Source organism: Ranitomeya imitator, chromosome 1 (assembly GCF_032444005.1).
Source record: "Ranitomeya imitator isolate aRanImi1 chromosome 1, aRanImi1.pri, whole genome shotgun sequence".
Taxonomy (NCBI): domain Eukaryota; kingdom Metazoa; phylum Chordata; class Amphibia; order Anura; family Dendrobatidae; genus Ranitomeya; species Ranitomeya imitator.
This window is the reverse complement of record NC_091282.1, coordinates 1,017,855,169-1,017,878,145: the sequence shown is the minus strand read 5'-3', so window position 1 is coordinate 1,017,878,145 and position 22,977 is coordinate 1,017,855,169. Positions and strand designations below refer to the sequence as shown.

The 22,977-nt window shown below is 44.2% G+C and overlaps 1 protein-coding gene across 1 annotated transcript in view; it reads left to right on the top strand.

Annotated features, from left to right (window-relative positions):
- Positions 1 to 22,977, top strand: part of MGAT4D (MGAT4 family member D) — a 279,960-nt gene that overhangs the window by 95,684 nt on the left and 161,299 nt on the right. The window contains exons 3-5 of the mRNA XM_069743979.1: positions 4,927 to 5,070; positions 14,538 to 14,671; positions 18,696 to 18,742. Of these exons, the coding sequence (XP_069600080.1) occupies positions 4,927 to 5,070; positions 14,538 to 14,671; positions 18,696 to 18,742 (325 nt within the window). The remainder of the gene's footprint in view (positions 1 to 4,926; positions 5,071 to 14,537; positions 14,672 to 18,695; positions 18,743 to 22,977) is intronic.

Sequence of the window (22,977 nt, the reverse complement as noted above, 5' to 3'; positions counted from 1 at the left end):
GTTCTAATGCACCTAATTTGGCTGTGTCCAGGTGGGTCAACGGATTGTTGTCAGTATAGACAATAAATTCTGCAGCAGCCAGATAGTGTTTGAAACGTTCAGTCACAGCCCAAACTACTGCCAGTAGTTCCAATTTGAAGGAGCTATAATTTTCTGGATTTCTTTCAGTAGGCCGGAGCTTTCTACTTGCAAAGGCGATGACTTTCTCCCGACCTTCTTGCTTTTGTGACAGCACCGCTCCTAGTCCCACATTACTGGCATCGGTGTAGAGGATGAAAGGTTGATGGTAATCTGGGTATGCCAGAACCTCTTCTCCGGTTAGTGCCTTCTTTAGTTGTTCAAAGGAGTCTTCCCTTTCATCGTTCCACTGAAAAGGAGGGTTTCGGTTTGAAGGTTTCTTCGTCTGCCCTACCAAGGCATCTTGCAAGGGTGCTGCCAATTTGGTAAATCCTTTTATAAATCTGCGATAGTAACCCACCAATCCCAGGAATTGCCTCACTTCTTTTGCGTTGGTAGGTCTTGGCCGATCCCTTATGGCGCTTATTTTCTCGGGATCCGGTGCTACTCCCTCCAAACTCACGATGTGTCCCAGGTACTGTACCTTTGGCTTGAGAAGGTGACATTTGGATGGCTTGATTTTCATGCCATACCTGGATAAGGCTTCGAACACTTCTGCCAGGTCTATTAAGTGTTGTTCGTAAGTCTTTGAGTAGACGATCACATCATCTAGGTACAGGAGGACGGTCTCGAAGTTCTTGTGTCCGAGGCAGCATTCCATCAGCCGCTGGAAGGTACCAGATGCGTTGCAGAGTCCGAATGGCATGCGATTAAATTCACATAGACCCATTGGTGTGGTGAATGCCGTCTTTTCCTTATCTCTCTCAGCCACAGGGACTTGCCAATACCCGCTTGTTAAGTCTAAGGTGGAAAAATAATTAGCAGATTTCAAAGCAGTCAAGGACTCTTCTATCCTAGGCAAGGGGTAGGCGTCTTTATGGGTGATGTTATTAATCCGCCGGTAGTCTACGCACATTCTCATGGTTCCGTCCTTTTTTTTGACAAGCACTAGAGGGGCCGCCCAGGGGCTACAGCTGTCTCTTATTCCCCCGGCCTGTTTCATCTCCCTCAGCATATCTTTTGCACATTGATAGTGAGCGGGCGGTATGGGTCTATATCTTTCTTTTATTGGGGGATGGTCACTGGTGGGGATTGTGTGTTCTACCCCTTCTATCCGTCCGAAGTCCAATGGGTGTTTACTGAAGACTTGTTCATATTCCGTCACTAGCCTATACACCCCTTGTTTTTGATGGGTAGGTGTTGAATTTATGCCCACGTGTAGCTGTTGACACCAATCCTCCAATTCTCCGTCTGAGCTGTTGCCTTCCACCTGACAGGTTGGTTCTAAGGGCTCAATGGTTGTGATGGCATTGTTGTCAACAGTATATAGCTTTGCCACTGTAGCATACCTTGGCAAAGTGACCTCTTCCTCTCCACTGTTCAAAAGTCGTACCGGCACTCGTCCCCGGTGTACCTCGACTACCCCTCGTGCTGTGAGTATAGTGGGCCTGCTGTCGGTGTACATTGGTTCTATTAAGGCTTGATAATCTCGTCCCTTAGTACCAATGGCTGCTCTACACCATACCAGCATTTCTGTTTTTGGTGGGATTACAATAGATGTTGGATCACTTACCCTCACACTGCCGATTTCTCCACCTGCAACTTCTACCTGTTGCCTTAACATCAATACTTTTATTTCCCTTTGGAGAACTCTCTGCTGGCAGGATTGGGCAGTTTCAGCAATTTGCTGTAAGACAGAAATAACTTCGGAAAAGCAGTTCTCTAACACATTCATTCCTATCAATACAGTTGGTTCACAGTTCCGCCGGTCAACATCAACAACAATTATACCCTGTTTCTTCAATTCTACTTTACCAATCTTTATGGTCATCTCCCTGAATCCTAGTTTCGGTACCAACTTACCATTACTGGCCCATATATCTAGTTCAACATCAGAGGGCCCTTTATCAATATCTGCATCAGCCCAGTACCTCTTATAAAGGATATACGGTATAGATGAAATCTGGGAACCTGTGTCCAGCAAAGCGTTGAGGGGAATTCCGTCCAGCACGATAGGGATAATGGGTCGTCCTCCGATGTACCTGTCGTGCCAGGGTGTTGGGCCTTGAAAGTTCATTCCTGCGAAGCGGCCCGCATTCACAGGGGATTCCCGTTTAAATCACAATCTCGTGCAAAGTGGCCTGGCTGCTGGCAACGGCGGCAAATGGGCTGTCCATCCGGTTGGTAGCGGTCGCGGGGTCGTCCTCTCCATGTCGGGTATCTCCGGGGTCTCATCCATGGAACATCCTCTCTATGGTTTGCGAACTCTATCTTGGGTCCTCTCATCTCCTGCATGGTTTTAGCCATTGAAGCAAAAACATCAGTTAAAGAGTCAAGCTTTTGTTGAAGAGCCTCATTAGTACTGGGCCCCAGGGGCTTAGCAATGGCCCCGGACATAGCTGATGTCACTGGCACTCCCTGTTGTTGAGGTGCCTCTGCCATAGGTTGCGCAGGATCCTGATCCCGAGGTGCCTCTGCCAGCTGGAGACGTATAGCGCTCTCCTTTAATTGAGCAAATGTCAATTCAGGGTTCTTAAAAACAAGCATGCTCACATGCCCCCGGTGAGAAGGGGTGTAGAGTCCCTCCATAAATTGATCTCTTAGCAGTTTATCCGCTCTGGTGTTAAAAATGGGTTCAGCCAGTGTAAGTGATTTAAGGGCTTCCTGCAGGTTTAAGGCAAAGTCTCTCACGCCCTCATTAACTTTTTGTTTGCAATTAAAGAATCGTATTTTAGCTTTCCTGCTGGCAGTGGTTTCAAATGTAGCTTTTAATCCAGCAAATATGCGTTCAACAGTGCCTTTTAGATCAGCTGCCCATGCTGTGACTTCTCGCTTAGCATGGCCACTTAACTGCATCATCAGGAGACTAACACGCTGAACTTCACCCACGGGGAACATGTTAAAATGGGCCAGCATCTTTTCTCTGAAATCGTCAAGGGTATTAGGCTTACCTTCATACATTGGAAGCCACGGGCCACCTGGGGTATATGGCATCAGCACCGGCATGATGGGCGCCACTCCTTGCACCGCTGCGCTACCAGACGCTCTATCGACACTCTGTCTTTCAGCTGCATTAGCGCCGCCGGGTGCTGCTGCGACATACTGTGCCCCCTTAGTTAATCCGGACCCTTCCGGTCCTCCGCTTCCGTCGGGATAGTGTAGATTCGTTCTGCTGTGCAGCAGGATTGGTTTTCCCCTTGCTCTGACGTCAGAGCGCTCAGCTTGGTGCCGCCCACAATGACACGCCCCCTGCTGCTCCCGCCCGCCGCGCGCTCTGTAATGGCGGATTCTGAAGTTTTTCAGTTAGACTGGGGCTCAGGTAATGGCGTAGCTCAATTAACAGTCTCGCGCCTAACGGTTATGAGGTGATTACCTCAGGGGATGGCGGCCATCTTTACTCAATTATAACCAATGGGGAAAAGTCACTTTCAATAGTTTTTAATGGGAAATGGAATTTTCTTTAATAAAGTCAATTTTCACGATTTTTCATCCAAGTTTTCAAAGTTTTGGGCTCCAATCACGGCACACAATACCCAGTATATGGGCTGGCTCTATCCTGTTCGTGACGCCAATTGTGACGCCCGAGAGACCGGGGTACCCAGCACCGGACCAATGGGGTCTGTCTCTTGAGGGGGATGTCACGGGTGGCTTGACCCGGTGCTGTGGCCTCAGGCAATGCACAGTGTAAAGGGTATCGTGAGGGAACAGGCACTTACTTGATCAGCAGCAGGTTCTCCCAGCGGTGATGATCCCAATCCTGGATAGATGGCTATTGTCCAAATGAAAGACTGAGGCACTGAAACGTTTAACCAGTTTACTTTAACAAAAAAGGATTTACAACCAGTCCTGTCACCGGAGTCTGTATGGGAACTCTGAGTTACTTTGACCCTGCCGGGGTCTTCGCCTCTTATTGTACGCAATATCTGTGTGGCCCTGCTGCTGTATGTGAACTGGCTGCCGGCCCAATCTGTCCCCTCCGGGTCCTGGTTCGACGGGCAACCCGAGTCCTTTTATCGGCTTACCCCCTCCGGGAGTACCGCTGAACTCTGTGTCTGTTGCTGCGTCCGACCCTAGTGAAGCTGATATCACCTCACGTTTTTCCGGTTGCTGTATTATATGTAATGAATACAGCCACGGATCCGGTATCCGTCTTTGCGCCTGTTCTGGGTAGTGATTAATGCTACCCGGTTCTCACAATGTCCTTTTTCTCTATCCCTCTTCTTCTCAGGCCGGTGATTTGGGCCTGGAAACCGTCATAGGGCTGTTAGAAATTCAGCTGTATGACCTCTCACTTTCAGCTCCTTAGCCCAACTGCCATTTCTTCTCTCAGACCAGAATGGATCAAGGGGAGTCTCTGGAGCTCCCCCTTCTGGCCGGAGGTGGTAGTGCAGTCTTGCTATTTTAGTATTTGTATTCAGTGTCAGTAACTATATTTGTGGCAAATACCTCTAGGGGTGCCACATTTACGTTTTGCCAAATTTATTAAGAGGCTCAAATCTCTTAACAAATTAGTTTATCTCTTAATATTTATGCTAGAAGGCTAAGAGAAGGTTCAGATTGTGCTGAAAATTCCTCATGGGTAATGGGGACTGCACACGAAATAAAGCCATAAAGTCAGACTGCGGTTTCTAATGCTTGTGTGGCTGTCTTTGAATAAATCTCTGCTGCTGCTTAATCATGTAAAGAATGGAAGAATGAAGAAAAATTTATATATATTTCCGTCAGTATGTCTATCTTTTTGTAATTCTTTCTCAGATGAAGATATCCATGTACTATTTGTTCACACTTTTTTTTTTCTCGTTCTTACAGTTGAGGAGATCAAATGGAGGGTTTTGAATATGACCAGCAAACTCCCCATTCAGTTTACAAATATATACATGTTTCTGCCTCATTTGTTGGGACATGAAGACAGCCTGAAGCCCATTGTGCATTATGGGCATGGAAGGACAGGAGGTAAGAAAATCTTTTAGCAAATGAACAGTTTCATCTAATCTATGGATTTGTCTGGATGACATAATAGTGCTCATAGAACAAATTACCCAGCTTTTGAAAAGTGTATTTCTATGCTTTTCATGTCAGTTCTTTAGGTATTTTAATTGGTTTCTGAAAAGGTTTATATTGAAACTACATGAGCGGTTCAGATTCCATATAAATTATAAATGGCTCAATGAAATCTTCTGAGGAGCATTATCTTTGCCATATAATTGTATAAAAGGAATTTAATTACCGTAGATAGATGTTGCTTATGCTTGTCATCATTGGGAATCTGATGGGCCTCGGGCCAAATTTGGACCTGGGTTTCACCTGCATGTTGGTTAGCTGTATGAGCCCTTGTAGCATTCTAAATCCTATAAAGACATGCATGTTTGCCCTTCCCTTTCATTATTTAGAAATTAGTGATGAGTGAATGTGATATTCGAGCATCTTGGGCGTGCTCGAATAATATGTTCGAGTCCCTGCAGCTGTTAGACAGCCTGAACTCATGTGGGGAATGCCTGCCTGTTAGGCAAACCCTGCATGTGTTGCGGCTGTCTAACAGCTGCACGTTATTCTAGCATGTTCGCTTATTACTAGTAGATAAGAAAGGTAAATATTCTACAAAGAGGTTCGAGGACATGGAGTCCTGTATTTGGGGACTTCATTACGTTACTAGAAAAATGCTTCTTTAGGCAGCAACAATGAAATGCCTGGCAGCTCTCATTCTACAATATATTAGTTAAATAACTTGAAAAGTTGGGATTACTGGTATGTCAAAAGCAGATCTGTAGGAAGAAGGAGGACGCGAAGCACATAAAGGTTTTATCCGGTGTAGAAGTTTGTCTTGGATGAGAGGTATAGGAATTGCACACCTTTTGGTGGTGTTAAACCCACAACTGAGGAATCAAGGTACCCTCAGTTTGGGAGACCCCACCATGTAGAGCAATTGGTAGGAGGATAGAAATAATAGTCTGCACTGATGCGCTAGGTTCAAGAAATCCAGAGGATGTGATGATGGATTAGACCATGTGGTTTATTCTCAACGCGTTTCGAAGTTAAACTAAGTTTTTTTAGGAGAACACTTGTGGTTCTCCAGATAAAGAAGTTGGTTCAATCTTGAAGCAGATTTTTTTTAATCTAGTACATGAGCACAGACTACTACTCAAAGGGTATGTGCACACGTCAGGATTTCTTGCAGAAATTTCCTGAAGAAAACCGGAAATTTTCTGCAAGAAATCCGCATTTTTTTTTTGCGTTTTTTCCCCCATTTTTTTGCGGTTTTCTTAGCATTTTGCAAGCGTAATTAGCTTGCAGAATGCTAAAGTTTTCCAAGCGATCTGTAGCATCGCTTGGAAAACTGACTGACAGGTTGGTCACACTTGTCAAACATAGTGTTTGACAAGTGTGACCAACTTTTTACTATAGATATTGCCTATGCAGCATCAATAGTAAAAGATAGAATGTTTAAAAATAATAAAATTAAAAAAAAGGTTATACTCACCGGCAGACAGCAGATCTCCTCAGCGGCGTCCGTTCCTTTAGATGGTGTGTGTGTGCAGGACCTTCGATGACGTCGAGGTCACGTGAGCGGTCACATGAGCGGTCGCGCGACCAATCACAGGACCGCGACGTCATCGCAGGTCCTTCACACAGACCATCTATAGGAACAGAAGCGGCAGCATGCAGCGCAGAGAGGCGGGAAGACATCGAAGGTGAGAATATGACTATTTTTTATTTTAATTCTTTTTTTTTTACCAATTATATGGTGCCCAGTCCGTGGAGGAGAGTCTCCTCTCCTCCACCCTGGGTACCAACCGCACATAATCTGCTTACTTCCCGCATGGTGTGCACAGCCCCATGCGGAAAGTAAGCAGATCAGTGCACTCCTAGGTGTGCGGAGTCACCGCAATTCTGCAAATTTAAGGCCATGTGCACACATACAGTATTTTTCGCTTTTTTTTCGTGTTTTTTCGCTATAAAACGTGATAAAAATGCGAAAAAAACGCTTCCATATGCCTCCTACTATTTACAATATATTCCGCATTTCTTGTGCAAATGTTGCTTTTTTTTCTGCGAAAAAAATCGCATCGCGGAAAAAAAGCCAACATGTTCATTAAATTTGCGGAATTGCGGTGACTCCGCACACCTAGGAATGCATTGATCTGCTTACTTTCCGCATGGGGCTGTGCACACCATGTGGGAAGTAAGCAGATTATGTGCGGTTGGTACCCAGGGTGGAGGAGAGGAGACTTTCCTCCAAGGACTGGGCACCATATAATTGGTCAAAAAAAAATTAAAATAAAAAATAGTCATATTCTCACCTTCGATGTCTTCCCGCCTCTCTGCGCTGCATGCTGCCGCTTCTGTTCCTATAGATGGTCTGTGTGAAGGACCTACGATGACGTCGCGGTCCTGTGATTGGTCGCGCGACCGCTCACGTGACCGCGACGTCATCGAAGGTCCTGCACACACACACCATCTAAAGGAACGGACGCCGCTGAGGAGATCTGCTGTCTGCGGGTGAGTATAACCTTTTTTTTAATTTTATTATTTTTAAACATTTTATCTTTTACTATTGATGCTGCGTAGGCAGCATCTATAGTAAAAAGTTGGTCACACTTGTCAATCACTATGTTTGACAAGTGTGACCAACCTGTCAGTCAGTTTTCCAAGCGATGCTACAGATCGCTTGGAAAACTTTAGCATTCTGCAAGCTAATTACGCTTGCAAAATGCTAAGAAAACCGCAAAAAAAATGGGGAAAAAACGCCAAAAAAAAAAAATGCGGATTTCTTGCAGAAAATTTCCGTTTTTCTTCAGGAAATTTCTGCAAGAAATCCTGATGTGTGCACATACCCTAATGAACATGTTGCTTTTTTTTCCGCGATGCAATTTTTTTCGCGAGAAAAAAAAGCAACATTTGCACAAGAAATGCGGAATACATTGTAAATAGTAGGAGGCATATGGAAGTGTTTTTTTCGCGTTTTTATAGCGAAAAAAACGCGAAAAATACTGTACGTGTGCACATGGCCTTAGCCTCCTACCAATTGTTAAAACCAGATCAGTAACCTGATTTACAACACACACTGCACCTGCATTACTTGTTAAATAGATCTTAGACCTGGTGAGATGTGTGTACTTAAGGTACCTTCACACTAAACGATATCGCTAGCGATCTGTGACGTTGCAGCGTCCTGGCTAGCGATATCGTTCAGTTTGACACGCAGCAGCAATCAGAATCCTGCTGTGATGTCGTTGGTCGGGGCTAGAAGGCCAGAACTTTATTTGGTCGCTGGCTCTCCCGCTGACATCGCTGAATCGGCGTGTGTGACGCCGATTCAGCGATGTCTTCGCTGGTAACCAGGGTAAACATCGGGTTACTAAGCGCAGGGCCGCGCTTAGTAACCCGATGTTTACCCTGGTTACCATCCTAAAAGTAAAAAAAACAAACGCTTCATACTTACCTTCCGCTGTCTGTCCTCCGGCGCTGTGCTTTCCTGCACTCACTGTAAGCACAGCGGCCGGAAAGCAGAGCGGTGACATCACCGCTCTGCTTTCCGGCCGCTGTGCTCACAGCCAGTACAGAGAAGCAGAGCGCCGGGGACAGACAGCGGAAGGTAAGTATGTAGTGTTTGTTTTTTTTACTTTTACGATCGTAACCAGGGTAAACATCGGGTTACTAAGCGCGGCCCTGCGCTTAGTAACCCGATGTTTACCCTGGTTACCGGCATCGTTGGTCGCTGGAGAGCTGTCTGTGTGACAGCTCTCCAGCGACCAAACAGCGACGCTGCAGCGATCCGGATTGTTGTCTGGATCGCTGCAGCGTCGTTTAGTGTGAAGGTACCTTTACTTTGAAAATCCGAATCAGAGTGTCAATGTCAGTATATTTAGTCCTGCGTCTGAAGAGAAGCTCGGAGCCTGGCTGAGAACGTGGAGATTGTATCTATTGGACTCATGAGCTCTTGTACTTATTAGCTGGACTCCTAAAATACTCATTTATTTCTAAGGATCATACAGCCATTCTGCCCAGACTTTAAGTACCGTAGGTATACTAGCCTCATCAGTTCTAAGTTATCAGACTGATTTAGTGAGCCATTCGCAGTTTCCAGGTAACAGTCTCTGTGTACTTACACATGTATGCGTTTGGTGACAAATCTGCTTTAAAACCGGATTTAGAATTGCAATTTTTGAGGCCAGAAGTGAATCCAATAGAAAGGAAAATTATGTAGCCTAATAATTGGGGGTGAGGAATAAGATTTGCTGGTCCGGCATCCGATTTTGTCCTTCATGGCATTCCACTGATAACATTTTGCTTGGACTCACTTTTGTGTTTGTACCAAGGACTGCTTGTGTAATTCTAGTCTGAGAACAATGAATCCTAGATAATACATTGGTATTATCTCTATTTATGGCAGTTCACAAACAGGGTGACTGCGGTTAATTTAAAACTTAGTGTGAACCCTGTAACATAATGCCACCATACCATTGGTCCTGCTTCCATTAATCATGGCCTCGGAGTAATGTTAGCTTCACAGATATTTGACGCCTTCTGCTGCTGCTCATTCATTTATGCCGGCTTGTCCTTACATTAGTGTAAAGAAAAACACTTCTCAGGTGGAGAAAATATGTCAAAATGATAATCTTTACCCACTTAACACCTTTTAATAAGGTCTCACAAGAAATTTTTTTAACTCTATAACCTGGTACTTGAATAGTTAAATTGTTGAGTACTCAGGGTGGTGCTACATGTCAGAGGAAGGTTCTTCACTATGTACATTACTGCTGAGTGCAGATGAATGGCACACCATGATGACGGCATTGTGGTCACGAGGCTTTGAGTCAGGATTTAGATGATCCTGGTTTTCAGTTATCTGCTGGAAACACACGGTCAATAAACCACAACAAACGGCTCATTTTATTGCGTAAGCCTGAGATAGCATGCATGGTGTTTTGTTATCATGATGTGTTTGTAGTTAAATTATACATTTCTGCTGAAAAAATGAATTGAAGTATTATCTGAGTGGTGCGTAGAATCTGTCTCCACGTGTGAACATACCCTTATAAGATAATCATGCAAGTAAACAGAAAAAAACAACTGCCTCTGGTATGTGTTTCAGAATCATACAGAAAGTCCTATACAGGGACACAAGGAAAATGGAAAAATGGTATTTGTATAGCACCAACATATTCTTCAGCACTCTGTGCCCAGTGGTGCTCACAGTATAATTTCTCTATTACACAGTGTGACTTTCTGAGGAGTAAGGCTGGGTTCCCATTGCGTTATGGGAACGCGCTTAACGGACAGCGTTGCACGGCGAAATTAACGCCGTGCAACGCGTCCGTTAGCGCGCCCATTCACGGCAATGGGAACGCGCAGCACTAGCGCGTGCCATGTTCGGCACGCGCTAGCGACGCGCCGGTGTTTTCTGGCGCGCCGTGGACGCTGCTTGCAGCGTCCGAGGCGCGCCCGCGGTCCGTTCCCCGCTCTCGCAGATCGGGGATCTGCGAGAGCGGGGACGTTACCGCGACCCCGGGACGCGGCCACAGTAAAAACATTGCGTTAGCGCAACCCGCTAGCGCTAAACGGGTTGCACTAACGCAATGTGACCCTAGCCTAAGGTACTGAGATGTTTCTTAGTACCCTAAGAAAACCTATGTGGACATGGGGAGAACATACAGTCCGCTCCCGTGTAGATCATGCTTTTCTCCTGATCACTGAGGGGGAGGGTGACCACAGGGAATACAATATACCTGCACTCCTACTGTTGACAGACAAGTGTAACCAGGCACCGTGAGACAATGAAGATCACTTCAATTTTTGCTGAACAGTTTGCGTAAATCAACCCCAGTGTGCATCATATGACGGCATGCAGAGGACTGGGCTTGCGTGAAGGAATATAAACTCTCCTCACTAGTTTCTTAGCGATCTGTTATCGGACAGGTGATTGGCAACAAATTTAGGTAAAATTACAGCACCCTCTGTGTTTTTCAACTTTCATGGAGTCCTAAAAGTCATCCATTCCTCTTTATACAGTGGTACATTTCATTACATCATCATCACCTACTGTTCCTGAAACTGGTGACTTAATAAATTGTGTTGCCGACTGGTTAACAAAGGGTTGTCATATTAAAAGAGCATTGTAGCAATAAATCTCAGAAATGGTATCGGTATTCAGAGCAAATAGCCACTAAAGAATATAGCATTGAATAGTGTCATATTTTTCATATATATTGATGTAAATTATTATGTTTTGTAAAACTGTACAGCCATTAACTATAGGCAAACATCTATTGATGCAGCCACTGCAACATTTTAGAAAACGGCTGCTCAGCAGACACTTTCTGGACGCGTGCTGCATGCACAGCGAGCACTGGGTGTGACCTTAACCTGAATATGAAGTATAAAGAGTGACCACCATTATCCTCATCCATAAATACACCACTCTGAAGTGTGCAGCTTCTGTACGAGCTACACACAGAGCGAGGTAAAGCCTCCATAGTAAGTCTGGGTTGTTGATATGAGGGTATTTTAGCCTCTGTATGCGGAACGCAGTGCCCAGACTCCCGACCCAAACATACAGCCTCATAGGCATGTGAAGCTGTAAGTTTGGGTTGGGAGACCCACTGCCAGACCTGGCTTTGTGGACTTTGAAATGCACTTGTATGCATCTATTGGTCCATAAAACTCTCTTGCCACAGAGCTACAGATGCTTCTTACAAAATTAAAATATCATCAAAAAGTTAATTTATTTCACTTCTTCAATACAAAAAGTGAAACTCATATATTATATAGTCATTACAAACAGAGTGATCTATTTCAAGTATTTATTTCTGTTAATGTTGATGATTGTCTTACAGCCAATGAAAACCCAAAAGTCATTATCTCAGTAAATTATAATAATTAACAAAAAAATACCTGCAAAGGCTTCTTAAGTGTTTAAAAAGGTCCCTTAGTCTGTTTCAGTAGGCTCCACAATCCTGGGGAAGACTGCTGACTTGACAGATGTCCAGAAGGCAGTCATTGACACACTCCACAAGGAGAATAAGTCACAAAAGGTAATTGCTAAAGAAGCTTGCTGTTCACACAGTGCTGTATCCAAGCATATTAATGGAAAGTTGAGTGGAAGGAAAAAGTGTGGTAGAAAAAGGTGCACAGGAAACTGAGAGAACCACAGCCTTGAAGCCTTGAAAGGATTGTTAAAGGGAACCTGTCACCCCGTTTTTTCAGATTGAGATAAAAATACTGTTAAATAGGGCCTGCGCTGTGCGTTACAATAGTGTATGTAGTATACCCTGATTCCCCACCTATGCTGCGAAATACATTACCAAAGTCGCCGTTTTCGCCTGTCAATCAGGCTGGTCAGGTCAGGTGGGCGTGGTGACATCGCTGTTTCTTCCCCAGCTTTCCGTTGGTGGCGTAGTGGTGTGCGCATGTCCAAGTGCCGAATCCACTGCACGCAGGTGAAGAAAAAGCGCGCGATCTGCGCTATTACCCTTGTCATCGGTGGGGGCGGCCATCTTCCTGAGGCTGCGCGTGTGCTGATGGAGTGCTCTGCTGCACGGGGCTTCAGGAAAATGGCCGCGGGATGCCGCGCGTGCGCAGATGGAGATCGCGGCGGCCATTTTCCTGAAGCCGAGATGCAAACTCAGCTTTGGGAAAATGGCCGCCGCGATCTCCATCTGCGCACGCGCGGCATCCCGCGGCCATTTTCCTGAAGCCCCGTGCAGCAGAGCACTCTATCTGCGCATGCGCGGCCTCAGGAAGATGGCCGCTTCCACCGATGACAAGGGTAATAGCGCAGATCGCGCGCTTTTTCTTCACCTGCGCGCAGTGGATTCGGCACTTGGACAGGCGCACACCACTACGCCACCAATGGAAAGCTGGGGAAGAAACAGCGATGTCACCACGCCCACCTGACCTGACCAGCCTGATTGACAGGCGAAAACGGCGACTTTGGTAATGTATTTCGCAGCATAGGTGGGGAATCAGGGTATACTACATACACTATTGTAACGCACAGCGCAAGCCCTTTTTAACAGTATTTTTATCTCAATCTGAAAAAACGGGGTGACAGGTTCCCTTTAAGAAAAGGCCATTCAAAAATTTGGGGGAAATTCAGAAGGAGTGGACTGCTCCTGGAGTCATTGCTTCAAGAGCCACCAGACACAGACGCATCCAGGACATGGGCTACAAGTGTCACATTCCTTGTGTCAGACCACTGATGACCAATAGACAACACCAGAAGCGTCTTACCTGGGCCAAGGAAAAAAGAACTGGACTGTTGCTCAGTGGTCCAAGGTGTTATTTTCAGATGAAAGTAAATTTTGCATTTCATTTGGAAATCAAGGTCCAAGAGTCTGGAGGAGGAGTGGAGAGGCACACAATCCAAGCTGCTTGAGGTCTAGTGAGAAGTTTCCACAATCAGTGATGGTTTGGGGAGCCATGTCATCTGCTGGAGTAGGTCCACTGTGTTTTATCAAAACCAAAGTCAGTACAGCCGTCTACCAGGAAATTTTAGAGCACTTCATGCTTCCCTCTGCAGACAAGCTTTTTGGATTGTGAAATTTAATTCTCCAGCAGAACTTGGCACCTTTCCACACTGCCAAAAGTACCAATACCTGGTTTAAAAACAACAGTATCACTGTGCTTGATTGGCCAGCAAACTTGCCTGACATTAACCCCATAGAGAATCTATGGGGTATTGTCAAGAGGAAGATGAGCGACACCAGACCCAACAATGCAGATGAGCTGGAGGCTGCTATCAAAGCAACTTGGTCTTCCATAAAACCTCAGCTGTGCCACAAACTGATCACCCCCATGCCACGCTGCATTGATGCAGTAATTGATGCAAAAGGAGCCCTGACCAAGTATTGAGTGCATTTACTGAACATACATTTCAGTAGGCCAACATTTCGGATTTTAAGATCATTTTTGAAGCTGGTGTTATAAAGTATTCTAATTTACTGAAGTAATCACGTTTGGGATTTCATTGGCTGTAAGCCATAATCATCAACATTAACAGAAATTAACACTTGAAAGAGTCATTATAAACAGAGTGACCTATATCTAATATGAGTTTCACTTTTTTGTATTTAACTGAAATAAATTAACTTTTTATGATATTCTAATTTTGTGAGAAGCACCTGTATATACTGACTCCTAGACTTACTGTTGATCCTGTACACTGATCTGTGCACGCAGCCTATGCAGGAGCGACACACTGCAGAGTAGTGCTTTGGCGACTCTGGACCTGAACCCCTCCTGGTTAACAGCACAGTGCAGCCACTATAACATAGAAAAAATAGATTTAAATGATACTTGCATTAAACAAAAATACCCTGTTACTGTTTCAAGTGTCCCTTTTAACCCAACACCGTAACATGACGGAAATGATTAGTATCCTGGTAGCTGTTACATGATTACATGTTGTCTATTCTCCGCAGTGTCTATAGTTATTGGCATCCCTACTGTAAAGAGAGACAAGCAGAGCTACTTGATGGATACTTTGAGGTCCCTTTTCTCAGAGTTGTCTGCAGCAGAAAAACAGGATTGTGTTGTGGTTGTTTTCATAGCTGAGGTAAGTGACTACATGTAACATACCTGGCATACAGTTATTGGTGGTGGGCACAGCCGGCGCTAGAAGGAGACTAAATGGGCTATTGCCCAAGGCTCCACTACCCAGGTGCCCCAAGCATCTACAGTAAAAAAAAAAATGAATTGATAATTGCTCTGAAAATGGAGAATTGTATTGGCATATGAAAGAATAAAATGTACAAATCTTTATTCCATCAGTTTAAAATGGGATATCCAGGAAAACTAAATCAAAATTATGTTCATCTGATGCCTTTCTGGCATTAAGCCCTTATTCATAAAGTATATCTAAGCATCATGGTAAATTATATTTAGAGGTTACACCTCTAGTCATGTGACAATAATGATTTAAAGGGAATCTGTCACCTAATTTTGGTCCTATAAACTGCGACCACCGCCATCAGGGGCTTATTTACAGCATTCTGTAATGCTGTAGATAAGCCCCCGATGTAACCTGAAAGATAAGAAAAATAAGTTAGATTATATTCACCCAGGGGCAGTCCTGCGGTCCGGTCCGATGGGCGTCGTAGGTCCGGGTCCGGCGCCTCCGATCTTCATGCGATGATGTCCTCTTCTTTGCTTCCTGTCACGGCTCCGGCACAGGCCTACTTTGTCTGCCCTGTTGAGGGCAGAGCAAAGTACTGCAGTGCGCAGGCGCCGGGAAAGGTCAGAGAGGCCCAGCGCCTGTGCACTGCAGTACTTTACGCTGCCCTCAACAGGGCAAATCAGTACGCCTGCGCAGGAGCCGCAACAGAAGCAAGGAGGTTGACGACATCGTATGAAGATGTGAGGCGCCGGACCTGCAACTCCCATCAGACACGAACTGAACCGGGACCGCCCCTTGGGTGAGTCTAATCTAACTTGTTTTTCTTATATTTCAGGTTACATCGGGGGGGCTTATCTACAGCATTACATAATGCTGTAGGTAAGCCCCTGATGGCGGTGGCCGCAGTTTATAGGGCCAAAATTAGGTGACAGATTCCCTTTAAGTACAGAGAAACAACATACATAAATATATACCGTATATACTCAAGTAATCCGACCCGAGTATAATCCAAGGCACCTAATTTTACCACAAAAAAACTGGGAAAACGTATTGATTTGAGTATAAGCCAGGTATGCATTGTCCCTTCATCCCTATCCTGGTATGCACGGCATCCTTCCCCCATCCTGGTCTGCATGGCCCCCTCATTCCCATCTTGGTATGCATGGCCCCTCATCCCCATCCAGGTATGCATGGCTCCACATCCCCATCCTGGTCTGCATGGCTTCTCTTCCCTATCCTGGTCTGCATGGCTCCTAATCTCTGTCCTTGTATGTATGGCTCCTTATCCCTATCATTGTATGCATGGCCATCATCAAAAACATCCTACTTACCTTCCTGCGCATCTTACCTTCCACAGCATCTTGTTACGATGCCAGCAGCTGCTTTATGCTTGTAAGCAGTGCATGGCAGGGAAGTAATGCACTTCTTACAAGCAGAGCACAGCTGCTGGAATACTCATTGCTCTCCATACCGAGACTATGTGCGTGGAGGGCAGTGAGTATTCATTGCTATTAATTAGCGTGCAGAGTGTCAGCCACCATGCGGTTACGTGTACTTAAGAGAAATAAATATTCACTTCTCTCCACTCCCAAGTTGTGAAGAAGTTTATATTCCAGTATTTATCAAATGTGTTTTTTTTTGCATATTTACACATGCTGATATTATCAAAGATAGGTCCACAGGGACAAAAGCTAAGGTCACTTGTACAGCATTTAATCAACAGTGCCACCACCAGCAATTCACACTTGTGAAGGTTGAGACGCACGTGACAATTAGATTAAAATCTCGGTCTATTATTCCTTATATGGTACTGACACTCTACCAGAGATACTTTTTGCACACATTCACTAGCAATTTTGCTATATACTTTTGGCAGTATGCAGACACTTTCTAGTTGTTTTGATGCACCGTGTATCACTTACGTTTTTATGAGATCTTGACTCTACATCTTCTGTTATAACGATTTTAGGATACCAGTAGTATGGGCCCCTACTTACGTCCTAGGTTTTTCCTCTGACATGTTGTGAGGCTTACCCCTCTGCAGACTCAACAATCCGCATCTATTGTTACTTATAAATGGGTCTGACAATAGAAATTTCTCTGACCTTCAGTAGCTGGGCCCTCACTATCAGTCTACAGATCACCAAGATAAATCCTGCACTTGATGCACTCAGCACACTTTCTTGAGAATGTACAGCTTAAGGTACCGTCACATTCAGCGACGCTGCAGCGATATAGACAACGAGCCGATCGCTGCAGCGTCGCTGTTTAGGTCGTCAAACACGGCAGCTCCAGAACGATGCAGGAGCGATCCAGTGACGTAACGGCGACTCACTTATCGTTCACGCTCCATGTAAAAACATTGCTGGCATCGTTGCTTTTGCTGTCAAACACGACGATACACACCGACCTAACGTCCAAATAAAGTTCTGGCCTTCTAGCTCCGACCAGCGATATCACAGCAGGATCCAGATCGCTGCTCCGTGTCAAACACAACGAGATCGCTATCCAGGACGCTGCAACGTCACGGATCGTTGTCATTCTCGTTGTAAAGTTGCTGAGTGTGAAGGTACCTTAAGACTCTTCTGCACTCATCAACTCCAGCAGTAAATGGTAATCCCTAAATGTCTGCTGCCAACCCTGCAATGCACTCTCCTTGCTCACAATCTCCACCACTTCTGTGCGATAAAACCATTAAGAACAAGAGATGCAATAACATCTATAGGCCACTGGATACATCAGATTAATGTCTGCTGAACTTGCCGCTTATCAGTCCAATGAGCTCTGTCATTGAAGCATCTTTTAGAAAGGTCAGTTCTGAAAGTGACCTATTTCACTGCTGTTTTTCCCTCCTTCACTTGGCACAGGCAAAATAAAAAACTGCAGAGTTTAAAGTGGATTGTCAACCAGAGCTCTCTTATGACCTGCTGGAGGACATGTTCTGTTCAAACTTTATGTATACACTACAGTGTAAAAGTTTAGGGTCACTTAGCAATTTCCTTGTTTTTGAAAGAAAAGCACCGTTTTTTTTTTTTCAATGAAGCGAACATTAAATGATTCAGAAATACTCTGTTAATGTGGTAATTGACTATTCTAGCTGCAAACGTCTGGTTTGTATTGAAATATCTTCATAGGTGTATAGAGGCCCATTTCCAACAACCATCTTTCCAGTGTTCTTATGGTACTTTGTGTGTTTGCTAACTGTGTAAGAAGGCTAATGGATGATTAGAATAACCTTAAAAACACTTGTGCAAGTATATTAGCACAGCTGAAAGCAGTTTGGCTGATTAGAGAAGCTATAAACCTGACCTTCCTTTGAGCTAGTTGAGAATTACATTTGTTGGTTCCATTAAACTCTCAAAATGGTCAGAAAAAAAGAACTTTCATGTGAAACTCGACAGTCTATTCTTGTTCTTAGAAGTGAAGGCTATTCCATGTGAGAAATTGCTAAGAAACTGAAGATTTCCTACAACGATGTGTACTACTCCCTTCAGAGGAGAGCACAAACAGACTCTAACTAGAGTATAAAGAGAAGTGGGAGGCCCCGCTGCACAACTGAGCAACCAGACAAGTATAGTAGAGTCTGTAGTTTGAGAAATCGACGCCTCACAGGTCCTCAAGTGGAAGCTTCTTTAAATAGTACACGCAAAACGCCAGTGTCAACGTCTACAGTGAAGAGGCAACTCCGGGATGCTGGCCTTCAGGATAGGGTGGCAAATAAAAAGCCATATCTGAGACTGGCTAATAAAAGGAGAAGATTAATATGGGCAAAATAACACAGACATTGGACAGAGGAAGATACCCTTGTATGTCTGCACAGGTTGCACCAATGATATGTCCACCCCTGAGGAGGAACATCTATATTTTTGTGCTGCATTGCTCTGTGTTTGGACATATGCACTTAACCAACAAATTGCATTAAAATGAAAACCTATGACATATGCTATTTCTATTTTTTTTCAAGGTGAATACCCGGTATGTAAATGAACTTGCAGACAACATTAAAGATAAGTGAGTATTTTAATTTGTTTATTCCGCTAATACTTCTTGTTTCTTAAAGAGGTTATCTTCGACTTAAAGTATTTTTCCTATTAGGGCTGAGTCAGACTGCCGTATAACTCGTGCAAGGTTCTCATCACACTGCACGGCCCGGCCTGGCTCCTCTCCTGACCTGAGCAAGAGAGTATGATGAATTTCTATGCAGCTGTCAAGCTCAGGTCAGGACAGCCGACAGCCAGTACGAGGTTTACGATGCAATTCTCGCGCAAGAAATACGGCAGTCTGTCTCTGTCCTTAGACTAAGAACTTACAGGCAGGTAGTTGCTATCTAACTGGCTTTTCTGCCCTGCAATGATCTGTTCCGGTTCACAGTGGTTACAGACCGCTCCTGCTGGCGATCCCCCTTCTGGTGAACTTCATGTAGACAGAGAAACTTCTTTCCTTCTGCTCTGTCGACAGGGCAGAGCGGAATGTCATTTGATTGACAGCTTCCCGCTGCCTAAGTGTAGTGATGCACTGTTGGTAGAGCAGAAGATCTTCGAAGACCTGATTTGTTGATGTGAGGTCACGAGAAGCAGGAGGAGTCTCCGCCTGAACTGGGATAGAACATTGCAGTGCAGAACAGGCAGGTAGTTAGCAACTATCTGCCTGTAAGTTCTTAGCCCAATAAGAAAAACCAAGTCCCTGATAAGCCCTTTAAACTGGGAGTAATGTAATTGTTGATTCCTAGTAAGCCTTTCATCATCTACAGTAGCAGGTGAGACATAAGTAATGCTAAATATTACCACTTGACGGTAGAAAATTGTAGAAACACTTTCTTCCACCATATTGTACCTCTGAATGAATCTGTTCAGAATCAGAGCCACACAGAAGTGTAGTATGAAACCATGCTCTGTCCTACCAGTCTATGCAACACAGAATGGCATAACCATTTGCAAGGCCCCAATATTGGAGGTGATTACGTAGACAACCAATTAAATGCCCATTAACATTTCCATTGCCATAAGCAGTTGATGTTTGCAACCAAATACTGCTGCAGATTTTCTGTTTTAACAATGTGGAGTGACGGATACGTGAAAAGTTCTATCTTTTCTTTATGGTCACAGTTCAAAATCGCTAGATAAACACTGAATAGTCATTTCTATACAATCTTATACACATTTTGCAATTTTCTTCGAATTTTTACTGTAAATTACTGTGCACTCACAATTTTTTGTGACTACCGTTATGTACTTTGTGAATGCCTGTTTGCTACCCTCCCTATGTCAATGTAGCTCCCTCCAAAGTGGAAAGAGAAGGGGTCCCCCAGGCACCCGATCAATGTTTAACCAGTACTGACCCTTCCTTGGGAGAAGCGGTGATGTATACACAAAAATACCATATACCTCACAGCACCTACCTTTTCACAGTGTGATCAGACACTGAGAGGGTGATTCATGTTCTGCCATCAACAGCACCAACATTATCCAGATACCACCAGGAGAGCCACCAACACTTGGTCCCTAAAAAGTAACAGTCTGTTGATACATTGCAATGTTGTGGGGAGTGGGCAGACCTTAAACTAATGTTACATTTCCATTTCTACATTCTGTTCCTTTTATAGTGATACCATTAAATATTATGATGTCCAACTTGGTTCAATTTCAGAATGCAATAAAAAGCGCAGCATGCAGATCTTTCTTCCGTTCTAAGAACTGATAAAATGTGACACATACGGACACAATAATAATTATAATCAATGGGATCCGTCTGCTTGCAGTTACATCAGTAATGCCATGGATCCACTTTGTGAATGAGTTCCCTTTTGCCTGTTCCTCAAGCTTATTTTAGAACAATGTTTCACAATGCAAAGCTGTCCAGTCATACGATCAGTTTTCTGCGAATTTCACGATCTGTCACTTACAGTTAAGTCCATATATATTTGGACAGAGACAACATTTTTCTAATTTTGTTTATAGACATTCCCACAATGAATTTTAAACATAACAATTCCGATGCAGTTGAAGTTCAGACTTTCAGCTTTCATTTGAGGGTATCCACATTAAAATTGGATGAAGGGTTTAGGAGTTTCAGCTCTTTAACATGTGCCACTACTTTTTAAAGGGACCAAAAGTAATTGGACAGATTAAATAATTTTAAATAATATGTTAATTTCTAGTACTTGGTTGAAAACCCTTTGCTGGCAATGACTGCCTGAAGTCTTGAACTCATGGACATCACCAGACGCTGTGTTTCCTCCTTTTTGATTCTCTGCCAGGCCTTCACTGCAGTGGTTTTCAGTTGCTGTTTGTTTGTGGGCCTTTCTGTCTGAAGTTTAGTCTTTAACCCCTTCACGCCGCAGCCCTTTTTCGTGTTTGCGTTTTCGTTTTTCGCTCCCCTCTTTCCCAAAGCCATAACTTTTTTATTTTTCTGTCAATATGGCCATGTGAGGGCTTATTTTTAGCGGGACGAGTTGTACTTTTTAACAACACCATTCGTTTTACCATGTCTTGTACTAGAAAAATGGGAAAAAAATCCCAGGTGTGGTGAAATTGCAAAAAAAGTGCAATCCCACACTTGTTTATTGTTTGAGTTTTTTGCTAGGTTCACTAAATGCTAAAACTGACCTGCCATTGTAATTCTCTAGGTCATTACGACTTCATAGACACCTAACATGTCTAGGTTATTTTTTATCTAAGTGGTGAAAAAAAATTCAAAACTCTGCTAAAAAAAAAAAAACTTCGCCATTTTCCTATACCCGTAGCGTCTCCATTTTTCATTATCTCGGGTCATGTGAGGGCTTATTTTTTGTGTGCCGAACTGACGATTTTAATGATACCACTTTTGTGCAGATACGTTCTTTTGATCGCCCGTTATTACATTTTAATGCAATGTTGCGGTGACCAAAAAAACGTAATTCTGGCATTTCAATTTTTTTTCTCGCTACGCTGTTTAGCAATCAGGTTAATACTTTTTTTATTAATAGATCAGGCGATTCTGAACCCGGCGATACCAAATATGTGTATGTTTGATTTTTTTTTATTGTTTTATTTTGGATGGGGCGAAAGGGGGGTGATTTAAACTTTTATATTTTTTTTATTTTTTTCATATTTTTTAAAATATTTTTTTTTTCTTTTGCCTTGCTTCAATAGCCTCCATGGGAGGCTGGAAGCTGGCACAACTGGATCGGCTCTGCTACATAGCAGCGATCATCAGATTGCTGCTATGTAGCTGAATTGCAGGCTTGCTATGAGCGCCGACCACAGGGTGTTGCTCACAGCTAGCCGGCATCAGTAACCATAGAGGTCTCAAAGACCTCTATGGTCACTATCCTGACACATCGCTGACCCCCGATCATGTGACGGGGTCGGTGATATGCTCACTTCCGGCCGCGCGGCCGGGAGCGGTATTTAAATGTTGCTGTCAGTGTTTGACAGCGGCATTTAACTGGTTAATAGCGACAGGTGGATCGCGATTCCACCTGCTGCTATTGCGCGCACATGTCAGCTGAACATAACAGCTGACATGTCGCGACTTTGATGTGGGCTCAGCGCCAGAGCCCACATCAAAGGGGGAGACACGACATGCGCCGTACTAGTATGGGGCATGTCGTGAAGGGGTTAACAAGTTAAATGCATGCTCAATTGGGTTGAGATCAGGTGACTGACTTGGCCATTCAAGAATATTCCACTTCTTTGCTTTAATAAACTCCTGGGTTGCTTTGGCTTTATGTTTTGGGTCATTGTCCATCTGTAGTATGAAACGACGACCAATCAGTTTGGCTGCATTTGGCTGGATCTGAGCACACAGTATGGCTCTGAATACCTCAGAATTCATTCGGCTGCTTCTGTCCTGTGTCACATCATCAATAAACACTAGTGACCCAGTGCCACTGGCAGCCATGCATGCCCAAGCCATCACACTGCCTCCGCCGTGTTTTACAGATGATGCGGTATGCTTTGGATCATGAGCTGTACCACGCCTTCGCCATACTTTTCTCTTTCCATCATTCTGGTAGAGGTTGATCTTGGTTTCATCTGTCCAAAGAATGTTCTTCCAGAACTGTGCTGGCTTTTTAGATGTTTTTTTTAGCAAAGCCCAGTCTAGCCTTTTTATTCTTGATGCTTATGGGTGGCTTGCACCGTGCAGTGAACCCTCTGTATTTACTTTCATGCAGTCTTCTCTTTATGGTAGATTTGGATGTTGATACGCCGACCTCCTGGAGAGTGTTGTTCACTTGGCTGGCTGTTGTGAAGGGGTTTCTCTTC